The sequence below is a fragment of the Oncorhynchus tshawytscha genome, linkage group LG30 (assembly GCF_018296145.1).
Source record: "Oncorhynchus tshawytscha isolate Ot180627B linkage group LG30, Otsh_v2.0, whole genome shotgun sequence".
Taxonomy (NCBI): Eukaryota; Metazoa; Chordata; class Actinopteri; order Salmoniformes; family Salmonidae; genus Oncorhynchus; species Oncorhynchus tshawytscha.
This window is the reverse complement of record NC_056458.1, coordinates 42920843-42940469: the sequence shown is the minus strand read 5'-3', so window position 1 is coordinate 42940469 and position 19627 is coordinate 42920843. Positions and strand designations below refer to the sequence as shown.

The following is a 19627-nucleotide window of genomic DNA, read 5'->3' as shown; positions in this document are numbered from 1 at the left end:
AAAGCCAAACTGAATTTGGACTACACTCGGGAGATAAAAAAAGGTTTTCTTTACTAAACAGAAATACCATGAGTATAGCAATAGGCCCAGTAGATTGCTTGCTTACCAATTAAAAAAGGAGCAGTCAGAGCGTACAATCATGGCTATCCGAACAGCAGAGGACGAGGTCACATACGACCCAAAAAAGATAAATTTAACTTTTTTTACTGCAAACTATACACCTCTGAGAGAAAACACACGGAGGCAGAACTCCACTCTTTCCTAGACGGAATCTCGCTACCTAAACTATCAGAGACCGACCAAGAAGATCTCAACTCCCCCTTCACTCCTGAGGAGATCCTGGAGGCAATTACCTCCATGCCACCTAATAAGTCCCCAGGCCCAGATGGATTCCCCAGAGAGTTCTACAAAGCTTTTTGGCCCCAGCTCCACCCTATCTTCATGCCAATGCTGGAGGGTTTTGCAAAAACGGAGTTCTCCCAGACTCAATGCACACAGCTCGCTTTACAGTGTTGCTAAAAAAGGACAAGGACCCCCTATCCTGCTCGTCCTTCCAGCCCATAAGCTTGTTGGATTTCGACTATAAAATAATTACCAAATTGCTCGCCAAAAGACTAAACACTCTTCTTCCCAAAATAATAAAAGCGGACCAAACTGGATTTATTAGAGACAGATACTCTTCTGATAACATTCGCCGTCTTTTTGATATTATTGATCAAGTAAACGCACAGAAGACCCCTGTCCTGCTGGCTTCACTGGATGCTGAGAAGGCGTTTGACAGAATGGAGTGGAGCGTTCTGTTTTCAGTCTTAGAAAAGTTCAATATGGGCCCAAATTTTATTAAATGGATCAAATCACTATACTCTCATCCAAATGCCATGGTGACTACTAATGGACTGAACTCTGACAGATTCCCTCTGGAACGGGGCACAAGACAAGGGTGCTCGCTGTCCCCCCTGCTCTACTTGTTGGGGGCGGAGCCTCTGGCAGAGCTGATAAGGAGCAATCCAAGTATTATGGGTGTCTCTGCAGGCGGCCTGCATCACAAGATTTCGCTTTATGCGGATGATGTCTTGCTCTACATTTCCAACCCTGAGAAATCCCTCACATTTTAGACACAATTGCTCAGTATGGCAAGTTTTCAGGTTATAAGATCAATTTTAACAAATCCACTGTCTGCCCTCTCAATATTACACTCACCAGCTCTATGAAGACACTATGTCCTTTCCAATGGAAAACACAGGGGTTTCAATACCTCGGGATCTTCATAACACCAGATCTGAATAGCCTTTTCAAGGAAAATTATCTTACACTCCTGGATCGAATCAAGAACGATCTCCAAACCTGGATCTCCCTCCCAATTAGCTTAGTAGGAAGAATTAATGTCATCCGTATGAACGTCCTCCCTAGACTGAACTACTTATTTCAAATGCTCCCATGCTATCTCCCAGTTTCCTTCTTCATAACTACTAACCAAAGCATCACCAAATTTATATGGGGCAATAAAAAACCTAGGACCAAGTTTTCCACTCTATCGAAACCTGAATCTAAGGGTGGTCTTGCCCTTCCCTCCCTTCAATTGTACTACTGGTCTGCCCAAATCTGCAACATGCCAACATGGATCACAAACAGACAAGAGTCAATGTGGATTCAGATAGAAGCCCAATCCTGTGGTTCATTGCCCTTAAACTCAATTATATTCATTAATAACTTTAGTGAAATGGGCAACATAGCCAAAACCTTTGTGATTTACAGCATCCTACTAGCGTGGAGGGACTGTAAGAAATACCTGGGCATTTCCTCCCAAATATGTTCTCACTCGCCTATAGTAGGCAACCCAGACTTGCCAAAAGCCCTGAGGGATGCCAACTTTAATCTTTGGCATACTCTAGGAATCAGGACCTTTTCAGAGCTATTTCATCAGAAAACCACTACACTGAAATCCTTTCAAGAGCTCTGCAGTGAATTCGATGTGCCAAGATCCCATTTTTTTTTAAAAATATCTTCAAATTAGACATGTGATTTCCTCATTTACCTCCAAGAGGAGGTTTAGAACTCAGCTGAATGAAGTTGAAACCCTTCTTGTCACAGCACAATCCATTAAATGATAAATATCTTACATCTATAGACTCCTTTCTGAGAAAGGAGGCTCCTCCTTTACTCCTTTGAAAATAATCTGGGAAAAGGACCTTGGTCTGACTATGGGCGGAGTTTTGCGACATGGTATACTGCACCTCTACCAGTGTAAAAGTGAAAGAATCTAATGACAAATTTTTGTACAAATTTTATTATACTCCTTTGAGACTCCATAGAATGAAAACAGATATGTCTCCTAACTGTAAAAGATGTACCTCTGAAAGTGTAACCTATATGCATGTATTTTGGAGCTGTAGAGAGATTGCCAGATTCTGGCAATCTATACATACTGCTGCACAGAAAATACTAGAGGTACAGTTTGATATGACCCCGTGTATCTATCTTCTTAATGCCCAGCAGGACTTTGTTCTTGATCCTGACAGAGAAAATTTGCTTATGACTATTACATACTTTGCTAAGAAATGTTTTCTTCTATTGTGGGCCTCTAATACCCCTCCTACATTTAAATGAATGCTAGAAATAGCTGATAAGAACCTTGATAGTGCTGCTGCAAGTGTTGTGTTTTTTTGGTTTTTTTATTTTAATTTTGTTTTTGAGTACGTGTGCATATGTATGTATATGGGTATGTGTGTATGTATATATGTATATATGTATGTATGTATGTATGTATATATATATATATGTATGTATGTATGTGTATATATATATATATGTATTAGCACCAAGGAAAATAAATAGATTAAGAAAAATAAGTGTTTTTATTTGACTTTATCTTTCATTTTATTTTTTATTTTTTTCAAATGTACCATTATATTTTTTGACTTTTTATTTTTATTTTTTTAAGCCTGTCACATCTGTGAATGTGGAATGTGTTTTGTTGGTTGATTTGAAAAACAAGAAAACTTAATAAAACTTTAAATTGAACAAAAAAATAATGTGAAATGTCAGAATAATAGTAGAGATAAAGATTTATTTCAGCTTTTATTTATTTCATCACATTCCCAATGGGTCAGAAGTTTACATACATTCAATTAGTATTTGGTAGCATTGCCTTTAAATTGTTAAATTGTTGTTGCTCGCACACACTTTTTCAGTTCCATAGGCTTGAGGTCAGGGCTATGTGATGGCCACTCCAATACCTTGACTTTGTTGTCCTTAAGCCATTTTGCCACAACTTTGGAAGTATGCTTGGGGTCATTGTCCATTTGGAAGACCCATTTACGACCAAGCTTTAACTTCCTGACTGATGTCTTGAGATGTTGCTTCAATACATCCACATAATTGTCCTGCCTCATGATGCCATCTTTTTTGTGAAGTGCACCAGTCCCTCCTGCAGCAAAGCACCCCCACAACATGATGCTGCCACCCGCGTGCTTCACGATTGGGATGGTGTCCTTCAGCTTGCAAGCCTCCCCCTTTTTCCTCCAAACAAAACGATGGTCATTATGGCCAAACAGTTCTATTTTTGTTTCATCAGACCAGAGGACATTTCTCCAAAAAGTGCAGTTGCAAACCGTAGTCTGGTTTTTTTATGGCGGTTTTGGAGCAGTGGCTTCTTCCTTGCTGAGCGGCCATTCAGGTTATGTCGATATAGGACTTGTTTTACTGTGGATATAGATACTTTTGTACCCGTTTCCTCCAGCATATTCACAAGGTCCTTTGCTGTTCTGGGATTTGCACTTTTCGCACCAAAATACGTTCATCTCTAGGAGACAGAACGTGTCTCCTTCCTTGGCGGTATGATGGCTGCGTGGTCCCATGGTGTTAATACTTGCGTACTATTGTTTGTACAGATGAATATGGTACCTTCAGGCATTTGGAAATTGCTCCCAGGGATGAACCAGACTTGGGAAGGTCTACAAATTTGTTTTCTGAGGTCTTGGCTGATTTCCCCATGGTAGGCCTTGAAATACATCCACAGGTACACCTTCAATTGACTCAAATTATGTCAATTAGCCTATCAGAAGCTTCTAAAGTCATGACATCATTTTCTGGGATTTTCCAAGCTGTTTAAAGGCACAGTCAATTTAGTGTATGTAAACTTCTGACCCACTGGAATTGTGATACAGGGAATTATAAGTGAAATAACAATTGTTAACAATTGTTGGAAAAATTACTTGTGTCATGCACAAAGTAGATGTCCTAACCGACTTGCCAAAACTATAGTTTGTTAACAAGAAATTTGTGGAGTGGTTGAAAAACGAGTTTTAATGACTCCAACCTAAGTGTATGTAAACTTCAGAGTTCAACTGCATGTGTGTGAGTGAGTGAGAAAGAGAGAGATGCTGTTGGTCAGTCTGGTCTCAGCAGGCATTCCAGTGCATGAGACAGACAGTGTTAGGCCTGTGTGGCCCATCAGGCCTTATGAGCAGCAGAAGACTGCAGGCTTTGTCTCTGCGTCACAGGGTATTTATAGGAGTGTGTCATGTACAGGGCTCGGAGAAGGGTCTTAATCCAGACCCACTCAATGTCTCCTCCACCATCTCCACCAAAATACTGTACAACTCTGTCAGAATTCACCTACCCCGTGCACTGACGTTTGGTGTATATTCTATAAGTAGGAGGCCTTTTCCTCTAGTCAGGCCACGTGGTTGGGTAGGGTAGAGGGGGGGGGGGCAGGACCACTGTGTTTTGTTACACAGATTGTCATAGGAAGAAATGATAGTCATTCAGCAGATTCAGAAGGAAAGACCTTTCCATAAAAACCACAGAATCCTATACTGATGTTTGAAAATTGTATCTTTTCATACCCCACAGAGCAGATCACACTCGGTATACATGACTAAATCAACAAGCACTATAAATGTTTACCCAAAAGCCCTCATCCTGTGAGACATCTCGTCCACTTTTACATCCAAGTTAAACACAGCTCTGCTTTGATGTGTTTTTACATGAATATGTATTGACGTTCCCCAAGTGAATATGCACTTCTCTCAGTGTGTAGTTGGAGATCTTTGTGTCAAGCTTCTTTGATTTGGACCAAATCCACACACCGGATAACATGAATCACATATTTATTGTAATGGGACATATGGTGGGAGTGATTGTTTAGTTATTAATGTTTCCCATATGTTAATGACTGCACCTCTCGAAATGTCTTCCAAAGAGGAACAATAAGTCTTTGAGCTTAGAGCAGGTTGTAAAATATAGCAAGGAGAACAAGAATAATGTTCTGAAGTCTTGAATGAGTCATATTCCTAGCCAACACCCGCAAAGACCTGTCCCACAGGTAGGGAGGTACTAACCGGTAACGAAACCTAACTAGCCTACAGAAGGGAGACCCATATGCCAAGGGAGACCACAACATTGGTTCAGGGCCAGCCCTGTCTCTCCCATCCCTACCTTGGTTCAGGGCCAGCCGTGTCTCTCCCATCCCTACCTAGGTTCAGGGCCAGCCCTGTCTCTCCCATCCCTACCTTGGATCAGGGCCAGCCCTGTCTCTCCCATCCCTACCTTGGATCAGGGCCAGCCCTGTCTCTCCCATCCCTACCTTGGATGAGGGCCAGCTCTGTCTCTCCCATCCCCACCTTGGTTCAGGGCCAGCCCTGTCTCTCCCATCTCCACCTTAGTTCAGGGCCAGCTCTGTCTCTCCCATCCCTACCTTGGATCAGGGCCTGCCCTGTCTCTCCCATCCCCACCTTAGTTCAGGGCCAGCTCTGTCTCTCCCATCCCCACCTTAGTTCAGGGCCAGCCCTGTCTCTCCCATCCCTACCTTAGTTCAGGGCCAGCTCTGTCTCTCCCATCCCCACCTTAGTTCAGGGCCAGCCCTGTCTCTCCCATCCCCACCTTAGTTCAGGGCCAGCTCTGTCTCTCCCATCCCCACCTTAGTTCAGGGCCAGCCCTGTCTCTCCCATCCCTACCTTGGATCAGGGCCAGCTCTGTCTCTCTTGACCTCTTGGTTGGCCAGTCCAAGCGGATTGTTATTTGTTCAGATGGTGACAAAACATCAATATGTACAAAAAGGAAGCTACAAGGAGGCATGCCCAAACTAAAGATTCAAAACCAAACGAAAGGCCACTAAACCAACCAGCAACCTCACAGCTCTCCAAGCTGGTACTCTGACTGATCACCTTAATTGGCGGCACCTGAAGTGCTTATTAAACAGGCTCAGCACCAGGACAAGGTTGCTGTTGCCCCCCCTGGAGGAATGGAGTGTGGAAGTGGAACCTGGATCACGTGTTTGTCTATGTGCTAACACTAATCTTCCCACCATAACATAACTCTTCATCCTGTCTCATGCTACCAGGTTCTGTTGAGCTAGTGTACAGAGGAGAGACCGTGGGAACTGAATGTAGCTCTCTGGACTAAATGACTAAAACACAAATGTGCAAAGACAGTACAGGCCAGGGAATGTAGTGTAGCTAGAACATAGCTTAGCAAAGCACATTAGATATGCAACATGTAGGTCACTGAGGAATGCGTGTCTTTGTGCTTCGTCTGCCTATTTTTGTCAATGAGGCATTAAGAGGGACAGAAATAATTTATTTAAATGTAGCTTAGGAGATAGTATGCATGTAACACACACACACACACACACACACACACACACACACACAAACAGCATACATGGCTAATGGGTGTTTTTTCCTGGTGTTTGTGCGTGGGGCATGCAGCTGGACTGACATCCTGGATGCAGAGTGAGGTAGTTAGTTTTCACCCCAGTCATAAATAGTCATCCTTGGCCTTCAACTAGCAGAACACAGAGGACAGGCGGTAGAGAGAGGAAGGGGAAGACCAGGAAACACTGATAGGTCAAGGTCCATAACAATGATGCAGAGTAGGATGAGAGGTGGACACAGGATGCATTGTAATAACACAGCAAAAAAAGATAACGGTTCTCTCCTAAACTGGGCATTTCTTATTCAAATTATAACAATACATGTGTTAAAAACATCGAAATAAAAATAACATTTTAATATTATGTGTAGGCTATTTGAAAACGCATTTTATTTCCAAGTATGAAAAAATGGTTTTTGTAATTTTCTAAAAAAAAAATCTCTCAAAGCCCTTTGATAAAAATAAATAAATAATCAATTTCTCCCTCTGTGCATTCTGATGCGCAGACAGAGACCCAGACACTCCGCGCTTCCAGGGCAGCTTCCCACAGGTACTCTGTCAGCATCAGATTGCATCACTTCCCTGAAACACGCCGATATCTTGTTCAATTCACACAGCATGTCTGCACCGATATAACTTTACTGCGATATGATCCGATTGAACTTTACTGCGATATGATCCGATTTAACTTTACTGCGATATGATCCAACTCCTCAATTAATCAACAAGAGGCATCAACCCCGATATGTCAGTCACAGAGATAGGTAGAGAGAGATATGTCCAAACTTTCCTTCAATAGTTTACTAATACTTCAACAGTTTTCGCTATTCATTTCATGCCATTGCGTTAGAAATAGGACAGTTACTTACAGTTAACACTACTGGTATCCATGTGTGTTTTCCAATCCGCTTCTTCTTTCACGTTCATTTATTTTGCACAAGTTTGCGCAGCAGTAGGCTACACGACGTGGACCCATGTGTGGCGTAAGTGACACACAGAAATGAGTCAGTCACAGACGCGAGTTTACCTCATCTGCTCGCTCTCACAGGGTCCTAGCGCTAGTTTAAAATACATCTAATTGGCTACTGTGCTACACACGATGACATCACCTTAGTACAATCAACACAGACAAATATCCACATGTAAACGGCTTTAATTTAAATAAAATATGTACATGATTTGTTGAGCAGTAGTTCTGACATTGAAATAAATAATATGCAGATTGCTTTGTACAGTTACAAAATGAAAACATACATTTAAAAGTCTCCCAAACCTTTTATAATGGATATAGATTCAAAAATGAGATTGTGAATTCTGGAAGTACTGTATGTACATTATTGACCAGTATTGCTGTTAGTATTGTAAATATCTATGATAACTTGCGACTCTCTCTCTCTCACACACACACACACACACACACACACACACACACACACACACACACACACACACACACACACACACACACACACACACACACACACACACACACACACACACACACACACACACACACACACACACACACACACACACACACACACACACACACACACACACACACACACACACACACCTATAAAACAAACAGCCATTACAAAGATGACAGTAAGAGTTATTTATACTAAATGACTGCTGCTAGTCAGTATGACTAATATGAGTCTGATAAAGGCAGTGCTGTATACACTAACAATCAGAACTATCTCTTCCTATGACACACAACCTCATACCAGACCATTCAAATACAACTGAAAGAAAAAGGACAGCTTTGCATGTAGGCTACCAAGAATATTGTATGATCTATTGGATTACTAGGAGTCACCTCTTCAAAACCCAACAGGAGATAACTAGGAGTCACCTCTTCAAAACCCAGTAGGAGTCACCTCTTCAAAACCCAACAGGAGATAACTAGGAGTCACCTCTTCAAAACCCAGTAGGAGTCACCTCTTCAAAACCCAACAGGAGATAACTAGGAGTCACCTCTTCAAAACCCAGTAGGAGAAAACTAGGAGTCACCTCTTCAAAACCCAACAGGAGATAACTAGGGGTCACCTCTTCAAAACCCAACAGGAGATAACTAGGGGTCACCTCTTCAAAACCCAGTAGGAGAAAACTAGGAGTCACCTCTTCAAAACCCAACAGGAGATAACTAGGGGTCACCTCTTCAAAACCCAACAGGAGATAACTAGGGGTCACCTCTTCAAAACCCAACAGGAGATAACTAGGGGTCACCTCTTCAAAACCCAACAGGAGATAACTAGGGGTCACCTCTTCAAAACCCAACAGGAGATAACTAGGGGTCACCTCTTCAAAACCCAACAGGAGATAACTAGGGGTCACCTCTTCAAAACCCAACAGGAGATAACTAGGAGTTACCTCTTCAAAACCCAACAGGAGATAACTAGGGGTCACCTCTTCAAAACCCAACAGGAGATAACTAGGGGTCACCTCTTCAAAACCCAACAGGAGATAACTAGGAGTCACCTCTTCAAAACCCAACAGGAGATAACTAGGAATCACCTCTTCAAAACCCAACAGGAGATAACTAGGGGTCACCTCTTCAAAACCCAACAGGAGATAACTAGGAGTCACGTCTTCAAAACCCAACAGGAGTCACCTCTTCAAAACCCAACAGGAGATAACTAGGAGTCACCTCTTCAAAACCCAACAGGAGATAACTAGGGGTCACCTCTTCAAAACCCAACAGGAGATAACTAGGGGTCACCTCTTCAAAACCCAACAGGAGATAACTAGGGGTCACCTCTTCAAAACCCAACAGGAGATAACTAGGGGTCACCTCTTCAAAACCCAACAGGAGTCACCTCTTCAAAACCCAACAGGAGATAACTAGGGGTCACCTCTTCAAAACCCAACAGGAGTTACCTCTTCAAAACCCAACAGGAGATAACTAGGAGTCACCTCTTCAAAACCCAACAGGAGATAACTAGGGGTCACGTCTTCAAAACCCAACAGGAGTCACCTCTTCAAAACCCAACAGGAGATAACTAGGGGTCACGTCTTCAAAACCCAACAGGAGTCACCTCTTCAAAACCCAACAGGAGATAACTAGGAGTCACGTCTTCAAAACCCAACAGGAGATAACTAGGAGTCACCTCTTCAAAACCCAACAGGAGATAACTAGGAATCACCTCTTCAAAACCCAACAGGAGATAACTAGGAGTCACCTCTTCAAAACCCAACAGGAGATAACTAGGGGTCACGTCTTCAAAACCCAACAGGAGTCACCTCTTCAAAACCCAACAGGAGATAACTAGGAGTCACCTCTTCAAAACCCAACAGGAGATAACTAGGAGTCACCTCTTCAAAACCCAACAGGAGATAACTAGGAGTCACCTCTTCAAAACCCAACAGGAGATAACTAGGAGTCACATCTTCAAAACCCAACAGGAGAAGGTTTTGTTCTACTGTATGCACACTATAGTGTATTCTTTAGCAACCAGTAATCATTTCACCCCCTAAGTTGATTTAGATCGCACTGTATGAAACAAAAACAAAAACAAATTATATCAGGACCCTGGTTGTCATTTGGACTGGTATCCACATAAACCAATCAGGACAATTCCATCAAATCAATTCCACTTCAACATCCACAAAATTCCCTCACCTCCATTCCTTCCCGTCTCACCTCGATTCCTTCCCTTCTCACCTCCATTCCTTCTCTTCTCACCTCGATTCCTTCCCTCCTCACCTTGGTATTGTTCAAGGAAGAGTTCATTCAATCCCTTTCAGTTGTAATCTAATTCAGATCCATTCCTCTATTTCATCTCTAATCCAGACTTCTGGTCTCCGATCCCTTCAATCCACTTTCCTCCACAGGCAGATTCCATCTAATTAATGTATATCTCTATTCATTATCTCTGTCTCCATGTGCTGAGTTAGAATCAGGTCATGTCTCCCCATGAAGAGTCAGTCACGGCAGCTTTTATCCTCACTACAATCCCAGCTCTGAATACAATTCAAGATCCAATCATAACATGATATTCCATTACTGTAAATGAAACCCTTTGGTTCAATTGAAATTGATAAGATTAAATAATCCAAAACTACAATACATACATTACATTGTTTGGATCCTTCCCGTCAATTTAGTAAAACAATCAACTGTTAGTATGTAGACAAGAGCCTGGTTTTATATTCTCTGGAAACATGCATTCAGTCTGTTTAAAGGGGAGATGAAGTTCCTGATTTGGCCTCATTTTTTGGCTTGGTCATTAAGAAGACCATGACTGAAGCCAAACGGGGGGGCTAAAGTGGGTGTCTTTTGTGTGTGTGTTCCCACGTAGCAAAGATTGTCTATTATATTGACAAGATAGTCGATTGACCGCTCTAACAATGGAAATACATGTCCTCAAAGACAGAAAGCAGGTGGGAGTAGGCGAGATCAGGTGGAACCATTCTAGCCAATGAGAGGGCAGATACGTGTGCGAACAAGAGGCCATAGTGATAGATGGACTCATCTTTGTATTTGTGCCATTATAGTGTCTGTGACAGCCTAAAAGGTGCTGCCCAGGCTATCTTCATTTTAAAGTAGTACATTTTCTTCTTCTTTTAAAATTTGGAGCTATTAATATTTTAAATGATTGTTCCATGTACATTGTGTAATTTACTGATGGTCCTTAACTAGCCCCATAGGGATTTAAAATGTCAAACCACATTGAAATAAACCCAACTCAAGGAAAACTGTTAGGGTACCCTTCATTCTGTTAGGGCACCCTTCATTCCGTGACATAACATTTTTTCTATTATCTCGCAAATCTCTGATTTTGGATGAGACTGACATTATGACCAAAACTATCCTATTTACACTTTGTGGTCAATTTTAACACTTGAATCAATGATTTTGACTCATATCGATGCCACATAGGCTGTTTTCAAAAAGAGAAGTTGCTTTTTAGGGACAGTCGCTCTTTAAGCATGTTGCTATCTAAAACAACACAACACATGCAAACAAACTAATTGGTTCTTAATATAGTTGTATAACTTTGTTTTTTTCAGTAAACACACAATGTTCCACACATTTTCTTAAATTGTACTCCCACAATACATCGATCTAGCCTTTCACTCTGTGGGGGACCCTTGCTCTATTAAGAAATACAACGTTTTAGTCTCAATGTAAAAAATAAAAAATAAAAAGTCTGAATGAAACAATATATTTAGAGTAAAGAAAAGCAAGGACAGAGTTTATCTGGTAGAACGTTCTGTTTGGACAGTTTGCTGGTGTTCTCTTTCCTGCTTGATCATAAGATAATGTCTCAGAGCTCTCCAAACCTGCAACCTGAAAAGGGTTAAAATCTTCTATAACCTCATGACATGACAGCCATGAACTATAGTTAAACTCCCCCTAATAAAGCAAACACATAATACTGAAAGCATAGGCAGAACTAGCCTGGTCTAGTTCTCCCACAAACAGACATGGCTCAGGGGGAGGAGCCTGTTACTCCTCTTTCTCCAGAGATATATTATTGATGTATAGACTCAGGCTGGCTGGATTTCTCTGGCTCGGAGGATGTCCTGGAACAACAGAACTATATCATTACAACTCATTCTATTTCTATGGCTAGAACCCAAGCTGGTTTTAGTTCTGGTTCTGCTGTGACTCTGACCTGATGGATCGAGGACTACCCAGACTGGTTATTATGGCTCTCAGTGAGGACTCAGGCCCCTCTAACGTTAAGCCCAGCAGGCTGCTATACTGAGCTTCTACAGTCTGATCCTTTCAGAACAGTCGGACTTGTTTCTTGAGCTCGTTTCTCTTCCACAGTGCCAGCCGGTCAAAATCAGGCATAGTCATCCTAAACACCCGGTAGAAGTCCTCAGGAGACAGGTGGCGCTGGCAAAGAGAGATTACACACAGGTTAGTGTTGTTGCAGACATTGTCATACCCAACTCAGAAATGGAAATACAATTGACTTACTATATAGCATGTGCAGTGAGAGGTGTTCATTACTTGCATGTTAACAAACCTGAGAGAAACTCACCTCTAGTCTGGCTCTGTCCACGTCATTGGGGGGCTGGTTCTGCCTCCTTATGGTGACCACCAACACATCATATGGGTAGATCTGAGGGAGGAATGGTTATGAGGAAAACATGAAATGATTTTAGATTTTCACACCATACATAAACTATGCAATGCTGGCCATCCTATTGTCAACGAATCACAGATGTTTGCCTGGGTCATACATTCACCTGTACTTCCTCTGACAACAATCACACTTCCTGGTTCTGACCTGAGGTTAATACAAAAGGTAAGATAGGATGGACACTAGTTGACAGTTCAGTCGGGGCAACGTTCTCCATATCTCTCTCGGAATGGCTTTGAACCTCCTTCCCTGTCCAGACCTAATTTCCAGGTGAGTGGACCTGGGGTGAACCCGTCTCCTGAGAGGAGCAGAGGAGACTCTTATCTCTGTGACACCATGGACGAGGTCAATTCCTGTAGTAGGAAGTGTCCCGCCAGCCCAGACTTCCTCATAGAGACATAGGGAGAATCTCACTTGCATACAGCAGGTAGCCTGGCGGTTAGAGTGTTGGGCCAGGAACCGAAAGGATTCTGTTTTGAATAAAGGAGCTGTAAAGGTGAAAAATCTAATGTGTTCTTGAGCAAGGCACTTCGTCATAATTTACTCCAGGGGTGCCGTACTATTATGGCTGACCCTGTAAAACAACACAATTCACTGCACCAATTTGGTATACGTTTCCTCAATATCCTATTCTAGTGTTCTCTACTAGTGTTCTCATCAAGTGGTCTCTACTAGTGGTCTCTTCTAGTGTTCTCTACTAGTGGTCTCTACTAGTGGTCTCTACATGTGTTTTCTACTAGTGTTCTCATCAAGTGGCCTCTACTAGTGGTCTCTTCTAGTGTTCTCATCAAGTGGTCTCCACTAGTGGTCTCTTCTAGTGTTCTCTATGAGTGTTCTCTACTAGTGGTCTCTTCTAGTGTTCTCATCAAGTGGTCTCCACTAGTGGTCTCTTCTAGTGTTCTCTACGAGTGTTCTCTACTAGTGGTCTCTTCTAGTGTTCTCTACGAGTGTTCTCTACTAGTGGTCTCTACTAGTGGTCTCTACTAGTGGCCTCTACTAGTGGCCTCTACTAGTGGCCTCTACTAGTGGTCTCTTCTAGTGTTCTCTACTAGTGGTCTCTACTAGTGGTCTCTACTAGTGGTCTCTACTAGTGGTCTCTTCTAGTGTTCTCTACGAGTGTTCTCTACGAGTGTTCTCTACTAGTGGTCTCTTCTAGTGTTCTCTACGAGTGTTCTCTACTAGTGGTCTCTACTAGTGTTCTCTTCTAGTGTTCTCTTTTAGTGTTCTCTTCTAGTGTTCTCTTCTAGTGTTCTCTTCTAGTGTTCTCATCAAGTGGTCTCTACTAGTGGTTTTTTCTAGTGTTCTCTTCTAGTGTTCTCTACCAGTGTCCTCTTCTAGTGTTCTCTTTTAGTGTTCTCTTCTAGTGTTCTCTTCTAGTGTTCTCATCAAGTGGTCTCTACTAGTGTTTTTTTCTAGTGTTCTCTTCTAGTGTTCTCTACCAGTGTCCTCTTCTAGTGTTCTCTTTTAGTGTTCTCTTCTAGTGTTCTCTACTAGTGTTCTCATCAAGTGGTCTCTACTAGTGGTTTTTTCTAGTGTTCTCTACTAGTGTTCTCATCTAGTGTTCTCATCAAGTGGTCTCTACTAGTGGTCTCTTCTAGTGTTCTCTTCTAGTGTTCTCTACTAGTGTTCTCTTCTAGTGGTCTCTTCTAGTGGTCTCTACTAGTGGTCTCTTCTAGTGTTCTCTTTTAGTGTTCTCTTCTAGTGTTCTCTTCTAGTGTTCTCGACTAGAGTTCTCATCAAGTGGCCTCTACTAGTGGTCTCTTCTAGTGTTCTCTACTAGTGGTCTCTACGAGTGGTCTCTTCTAGTGTTCTCATCAAGTGGTCTCTACTAGTGGTCTCTTCTAGTGTTCTCTTCTAGTGTTCTCATCAAGTGGTCTCTTCTAGTGTTCTCTTCTAGTGTTCTCATCAAGTGGTCTCTACAAGTGTTCTCTTCTAGTGTTCTCTACCAGTGTCCTCTTCTAGTGTTCTCTTCTAGTGTTCTCTTTTAGTGTTCTCTTCTAGTGTTCTCTTCTAGTGTTCTCTACTAGTGTTCTCATCAAGTGGTCTCTACGAGTGTTCTCTTCTAGTGTTCTCTACCAGTGTCCTCTTCTAGTGTTCTCCTTTAGTGTTCTCTTTTAGTGTTCTCTTCTAGTGTTCTCTACTAGTGTTCTCATCAAGTGGTCTCTACTAGTGGTTTTTTCTAGTGTTCTCTTCTAGTGTTCTCTACCAGTGTCCTCTTCTAGTGTTCTCTTCTAGTGTTCTCTTCTAGTGTTCTCATCAAGTGGCCTCTACTAGTGGTCTCTTCTAGTGTTCTCATCAAGTGGTCTCTACGAGTGTTCTCTTCTAGTGTTCTCTACCAGTGTCCTCTTCTAGTGTTCTCTTCTAGTGTTCTCTATGAGTGTTCTCTACTAGTGGTCTCTTCTAGTGTTCTCATCAAGTGGTCTCCACTAGTGGTCTCTTCTAGTGTTCTCTACGAGTGTTCTCTACTAGTGGTCTCTTCTAGTGTTCTCTACGAGTGTTCTCTACTAGTGGTCTCTACTAGTGGTCTCTACTAGTGGCCTCTACTAGTGGCCTCTACTAGTGGCCTCTACTAGTGGTCTCTTCTAGTGTTCTCTACTAGTGGTCTCTACTAGTGGTCTCTACTAGTGGTCTCTACTAGTGGTCTCTTCTAGTGTTCTCTACGAGTGTTCTCTACGAGTGTTCTCTACTAGTGGTCTCTTCTAGTGTTCTCTACGAGTGTTCTCTACTAGTGGTCTCTACTAGTGTTCTCTTCTAGTGTTCTCTTTTAGTGTTCTCTTCTAGTGTTCTCTTCTAGTGTTCTCTTCTAGTGTTCTCATCAAGTGGTCTCTACTAGTGGTTTTTTCTAGTGTTCTCTTCTAGTGTTCTCTACCAGTGTCCTCTTCTAGTGTTCTCTTTTAGTGTTCTCTTCTAGTGTTCTCTTCTAGTGTTCTCATCAAGTGGTCTCTACTAGTGGTTTTTTCTAGTGTTCTCTTCTAGTGTTCTCTACCAGTGTCCTCTTCTAGTGTTCTCTTTTAGTGTTCTCTTCTAGTGTTCTCTACTAGTGTTCTCATCAAGTGGTCTCTACTAGTGGTTTTTTCTAGTGTTCTCTACTAGTGTTCTCATCTAGTGTTCTCATCAAGTGGTCTCTACTAGTGGTCTCTTCTAGTGTTCTCTTCTAGTGTTCTCTACTAGTGTTCTCTTCTAGTGGTCTCTTCTAGTGGTCTCTACTAGTGGTCTCTTCTAGTGTTCTCTTTTAGTGTTCTCTTCTAGTGTTCTCTTCTAGTGTTCTCGACTAGAGTTCTCATCAAGTGGCCTCTACTAGTGGTCTCTTCTAGTGTTCTCTACTAGTGGTCTCTACGAGTGGTCTCTTCTAGTGTTCTCATCAAGTGGTCTCTACTAGTGGTCTCTTCTAGTGTTCTCTTCTAGTGTTCTCATCAAGTGGTCTCTTCTAGTGTTCTCTTCTAGTGTTCTCATCAAGTGGTCTCTACAAGTGTTCTCTTCTAGTGTTCTCTACCAGTGTCCTCTTCTAGTGTTCTCTTCTAGTGTTCTCTTTTAGTGTTCTCTTCTAGTGTTCTCTTCTAGTGTTCTCTACTAGTGTTCTCATCAAGTGGTCTCTACGAGTGTTCTCTTCTAGTGTTCTCTACCAGTGTCCTCTTCTAGTGTTCTCCTTTAGTGTTCTCTTTTAGTGTTCTCTTCTAGTGTTCTCTACTAGTGTTCTCATCAAGTGGTCTCTACTAGTGGTTTTTTCTAGTGTTCTCTTCTAGTGTTCTCTACCAGTGTCCTCTTCTAGTGTTCTCTTCTAGTGTTCTCTTCTAGTGTTCTCATCAAGTGGCCTCTACTAGTGGTCTCTTCTAGTGTTCTCATCAAGTGGTCTCTACGAGTGTTCTCTTCTAGTGTTCTCTACCAGTGTCCTCTTCTAGTGTTCTCTTCTAGTGTTCTCTTCTAGTGTTCTCTACTAGTGTTCTCATCAAGTGGTCTCTACTAGTGTTTTTTTCTAGTGTTCTCTACGAGTGTTCTCTTCTAGTGTTCTCATCAAGTGGTCTCTACTAGTGGTCTCTTCTAGTGTTCTCTTCTAGTGTTCTCTACTAGTGTTTTCTACTAGTGCTCTCTACAAGCGTTCTCTCCTAGCGTTCTCTTCTAGCGTTCTCTTCTAGTGTTCTCTACCAGTGTCCTCTTCTATTTGTCTCTTCTAGTGGTCTCTACTAGTGGTCTCTTCTAGTGTTCTCTTCTAGTGTTCTCATCAAGTGTTCTCTACCAGTGTCCTCTTCTAGTGTTCTCTTCTAGTGTTCTTCAGTAGTGTTCTCTTCTAGTGGTCTCTATTAGTGGTCTCTACCAGTGTCCTCTTCTAGTGTTCTCTACTAGTGTTCTCTACTATTTGTCTCTTCTAGTGGTCTCTACTAGTGGTCTCTTCTAGTGTTCTCTTCTAGTGTTCTCATCAAGTGTTCTCTACCAGTGTCCTCTTCTAGTGTTCTCTTCTAGTGTTCTTCAGTAGTGTTCTCTTCTAGTGGTCTCTATTAGTGGTCTCTACCAGTGTCCTCTTCTAGTGTTCTCTACTAGTGTTCTCTACTAGTGTTCTTTGGTAGTGTTCTATAGTAGTGTTCTCATCTAATGTTCTCTTCTAGTGTTCTCTAGTAGTGTTCTCTACTAGTGATCTCTTTAGTGGTCTCTACGAGTGTTCTCTACTAGTGGTCTCTTCTAGTGTTCTCTACGAGTGTTCTCTACTAGTGGTCTCTTCTAGTGGTCTCTACTAGTGGTCTCTTCTAGTGGTCTCTACTAGTGGTCTCTTCTAGTGTTCTCTTCTAGTGTTCTCATCAAGTGGTCTCTACTAGTGGTCTCTTCTAGTGTTCTCTACGAGTGTTCTCTACTAGTGGTCTCTTCTAGTGGTCTCTTCTAGTGTTCTCTTCTAGTGTTCTCATCTCTACCAGTGTCCTCTTCTAGTGTTCTCTTCTAGTGTTCTTTAGTAGTGTTCTCTTCTAGTGGTCTCTATTAGTGGTCTCTACCAGTGTCCTCTTCTAGTGTTCTCTAGTAGTGTTCTCTACTAGTGTTCTCTGCTAGTGTTCTATTCCAGTGGTCTATACTAGTGGTCTATACTAGCGGTCTCTTCTAGTGGTCTCTACTAGTGGTTTTTTCTAGTGTTCTCTACGAGTGTTCTCTTCTAGTGTTCTCTTCTAGTGTTCTCTACTAGTGTTCTCATCAAGTGGCCTCTACTAGTGGTCTCTTCTAGTGTTCTCTACGAGTGTTCTCTACTAGTGGTCTCTTCTAGTGGTCTCTACTAGTGGTCTCTTCTAGTGGTCTCTACTAGTGGTCTCTTCTAGTGTTCTCTTCTAGTGTTCTCATCAAGTGGTCTCTACTAGTGGTCTCTTCTAGTGTTCTCTACGAGTGTTCTCTACTAGTGGTCTCTTCTAGTGGTCTCTACTAGTGGTCTCTTCTAGTGTTCTCTTCTAGTGTTCTCATCAAGTGTTCTCTACCAGTGTCCTCTTCTAGTGTTCTCTTCTAGTGTTCTTTAGTAGTGTTCTCTTCTAGTGGTCTCTATTAGTGGTCTCTACCAGTGTCCTCTTCTAGTGTTCTCTACTAGTGTTCTCTACTAGTGTTCTTTAGTAGTGTTCTATAGTAGTGTTCTCATCTAATGTTCTCTTCTAGTGTTCTCTAGTAGTGTTCTCTACTAGTGATCTCTTCTAGTGGTCTCTACGAGTGTTCTCTACTAGTGGTCTCTTCTAGTGTTCTCTACGAGTTTTCTCTACTAGTGGTCTCTTCTAGTGGTCTCTACTAGTGGTCTCTTCTAGTGGTCTCTACTAGTGGTCTCTTCTAGTGTTCTCTACGAGTGTTCTCTACTAGTGTTCTCTTCTAGTGGTCTCTTCTAGTGGTCTCTTCTAGTGTTCTCTTCTAGTGTTCTCATCTCTACCAGTGTTCTCTTCTAGTGTTCTTTAGTTGTGTTCTCTTCTAGTGTTCTCTATTAGTGGTCTCTACCAGTGTCCTCTTCTAGTGTTCTCTACTAGTGTTCTTTAGTAGTGTTCTATAGTAGTGTTCTCATCTAATGTTCTCTTCTAGTGTTCTCTAGTAGTGTTCTCTACTAGTGATCTCTTCTAGTGGTCTCTACGAGTGTTCTCTACTAGTGGTCTCTTCTAGTGTTCTCTACGAGTGTTCTCTACTAGTAGTCTCTTCTAGTGTTCTCTACGAGTGTTCTCTACTAGTGGTCTCTTCTAGTGGTCTCTACTAGTGGTCTCTTCTAGTGGTCTCTACTAGTGGTCTCTACTAGTGGTCTCTTCTAGTGGTCTCTTCTAGTGGTCTCTTCTAGTGTTCTCTTCTAGTGTTCTCATCTCTACCAGTGTCCTCTTCTAGTGTTCTCTTCTAGTGTTCTTTAGTAGTGTTCTCTTCTAGTGGTCTCTATTAGTGGTCTCTACCAGTGTCCTCTTCTAGTGTTCTCTACTAGTGTTCTCTACTAGTGTTCTTTAGTAGTGTTCTATAGTAGTGTTCTCATCTAATGTTTTCTTCTAGTGTTCTCTAGTACTGTTCTCTACTAGTGTTCTCTGCTAGTGTTCTATTCCAGTGGTCTATACTAGTGGTCTATACTAGCGGTCTCTTCTAGTGTTCTCTACTAGTGTTCTCTACCAGTGTCCTCTTCTAGTGTTCTCTTCTAGTGTTCTCTTCTAGTGTTCTTTAGTAGTGATCTCTACTAAGTGTTCTCTTCTAATGTTATCTTCTAGTGTTATCTAGTAGTGTTCTCTACTAGTGGTCTCTTCTAGTGTTCTCTACTCGTGTTCTCTACTAGTGTTCTCTTCTAGTGTTCTCTACTAGTGTTCACTACTAGTGTTCTCTTCTAGTGTTCTCTACTAGTGTTCTCTTCTAGTGTTCTCTTCTAGTGTTCTCTACTAGTGTTCACTACTAGTGTTCTC

General features: G+C 42.0%; 2 protein-coding genes across 2 annotated transcripts in view; both read right to left on the bottom strand.

Moving 5' to 3' along the window:
• Positions 1–7683, bottom strand: part of afap1l1b (actin filament associated protein 1-like 1b) — a 41272-nt gene extending 33589 nt beyond the window's left edge. Inside the window, exon 1 of the mRNA XM_042309617.1 lies at positions 7524–7683. Coding sequence (XP_042165551.1) covers positions 7524–7581 — 58 coding nt within the window. The 5' untranslated portion in view covers positions 7582–7683. The remainder of the gene's footprint in view (positions 1–7523) is intronic.
• Positions 7684–8160: 477 nt separating this feature from the next.
• Positions 8161–19627, bottom strand: part of LOC112228282 (actin-binding LIM protein 3) — a 160625-nt gene continuing 149158 nt past the window's right edge. The window contains exons 20-21 of the mRNA XM_042309618.1: positions 12654–12734; positions 8161–12505 (exon numbers count right to left, since the gene is read on the bottom strand). Coding sequence (XP_042165552.1) covers positions 12392–12505; positions 12654–12734 — 195 coding nt within the window. The 3' untranslated portion in view covers positions 8161–12391. The remainder of the gene's footprint in view (positions 12506–12653; positions 12735–19627) is intronic.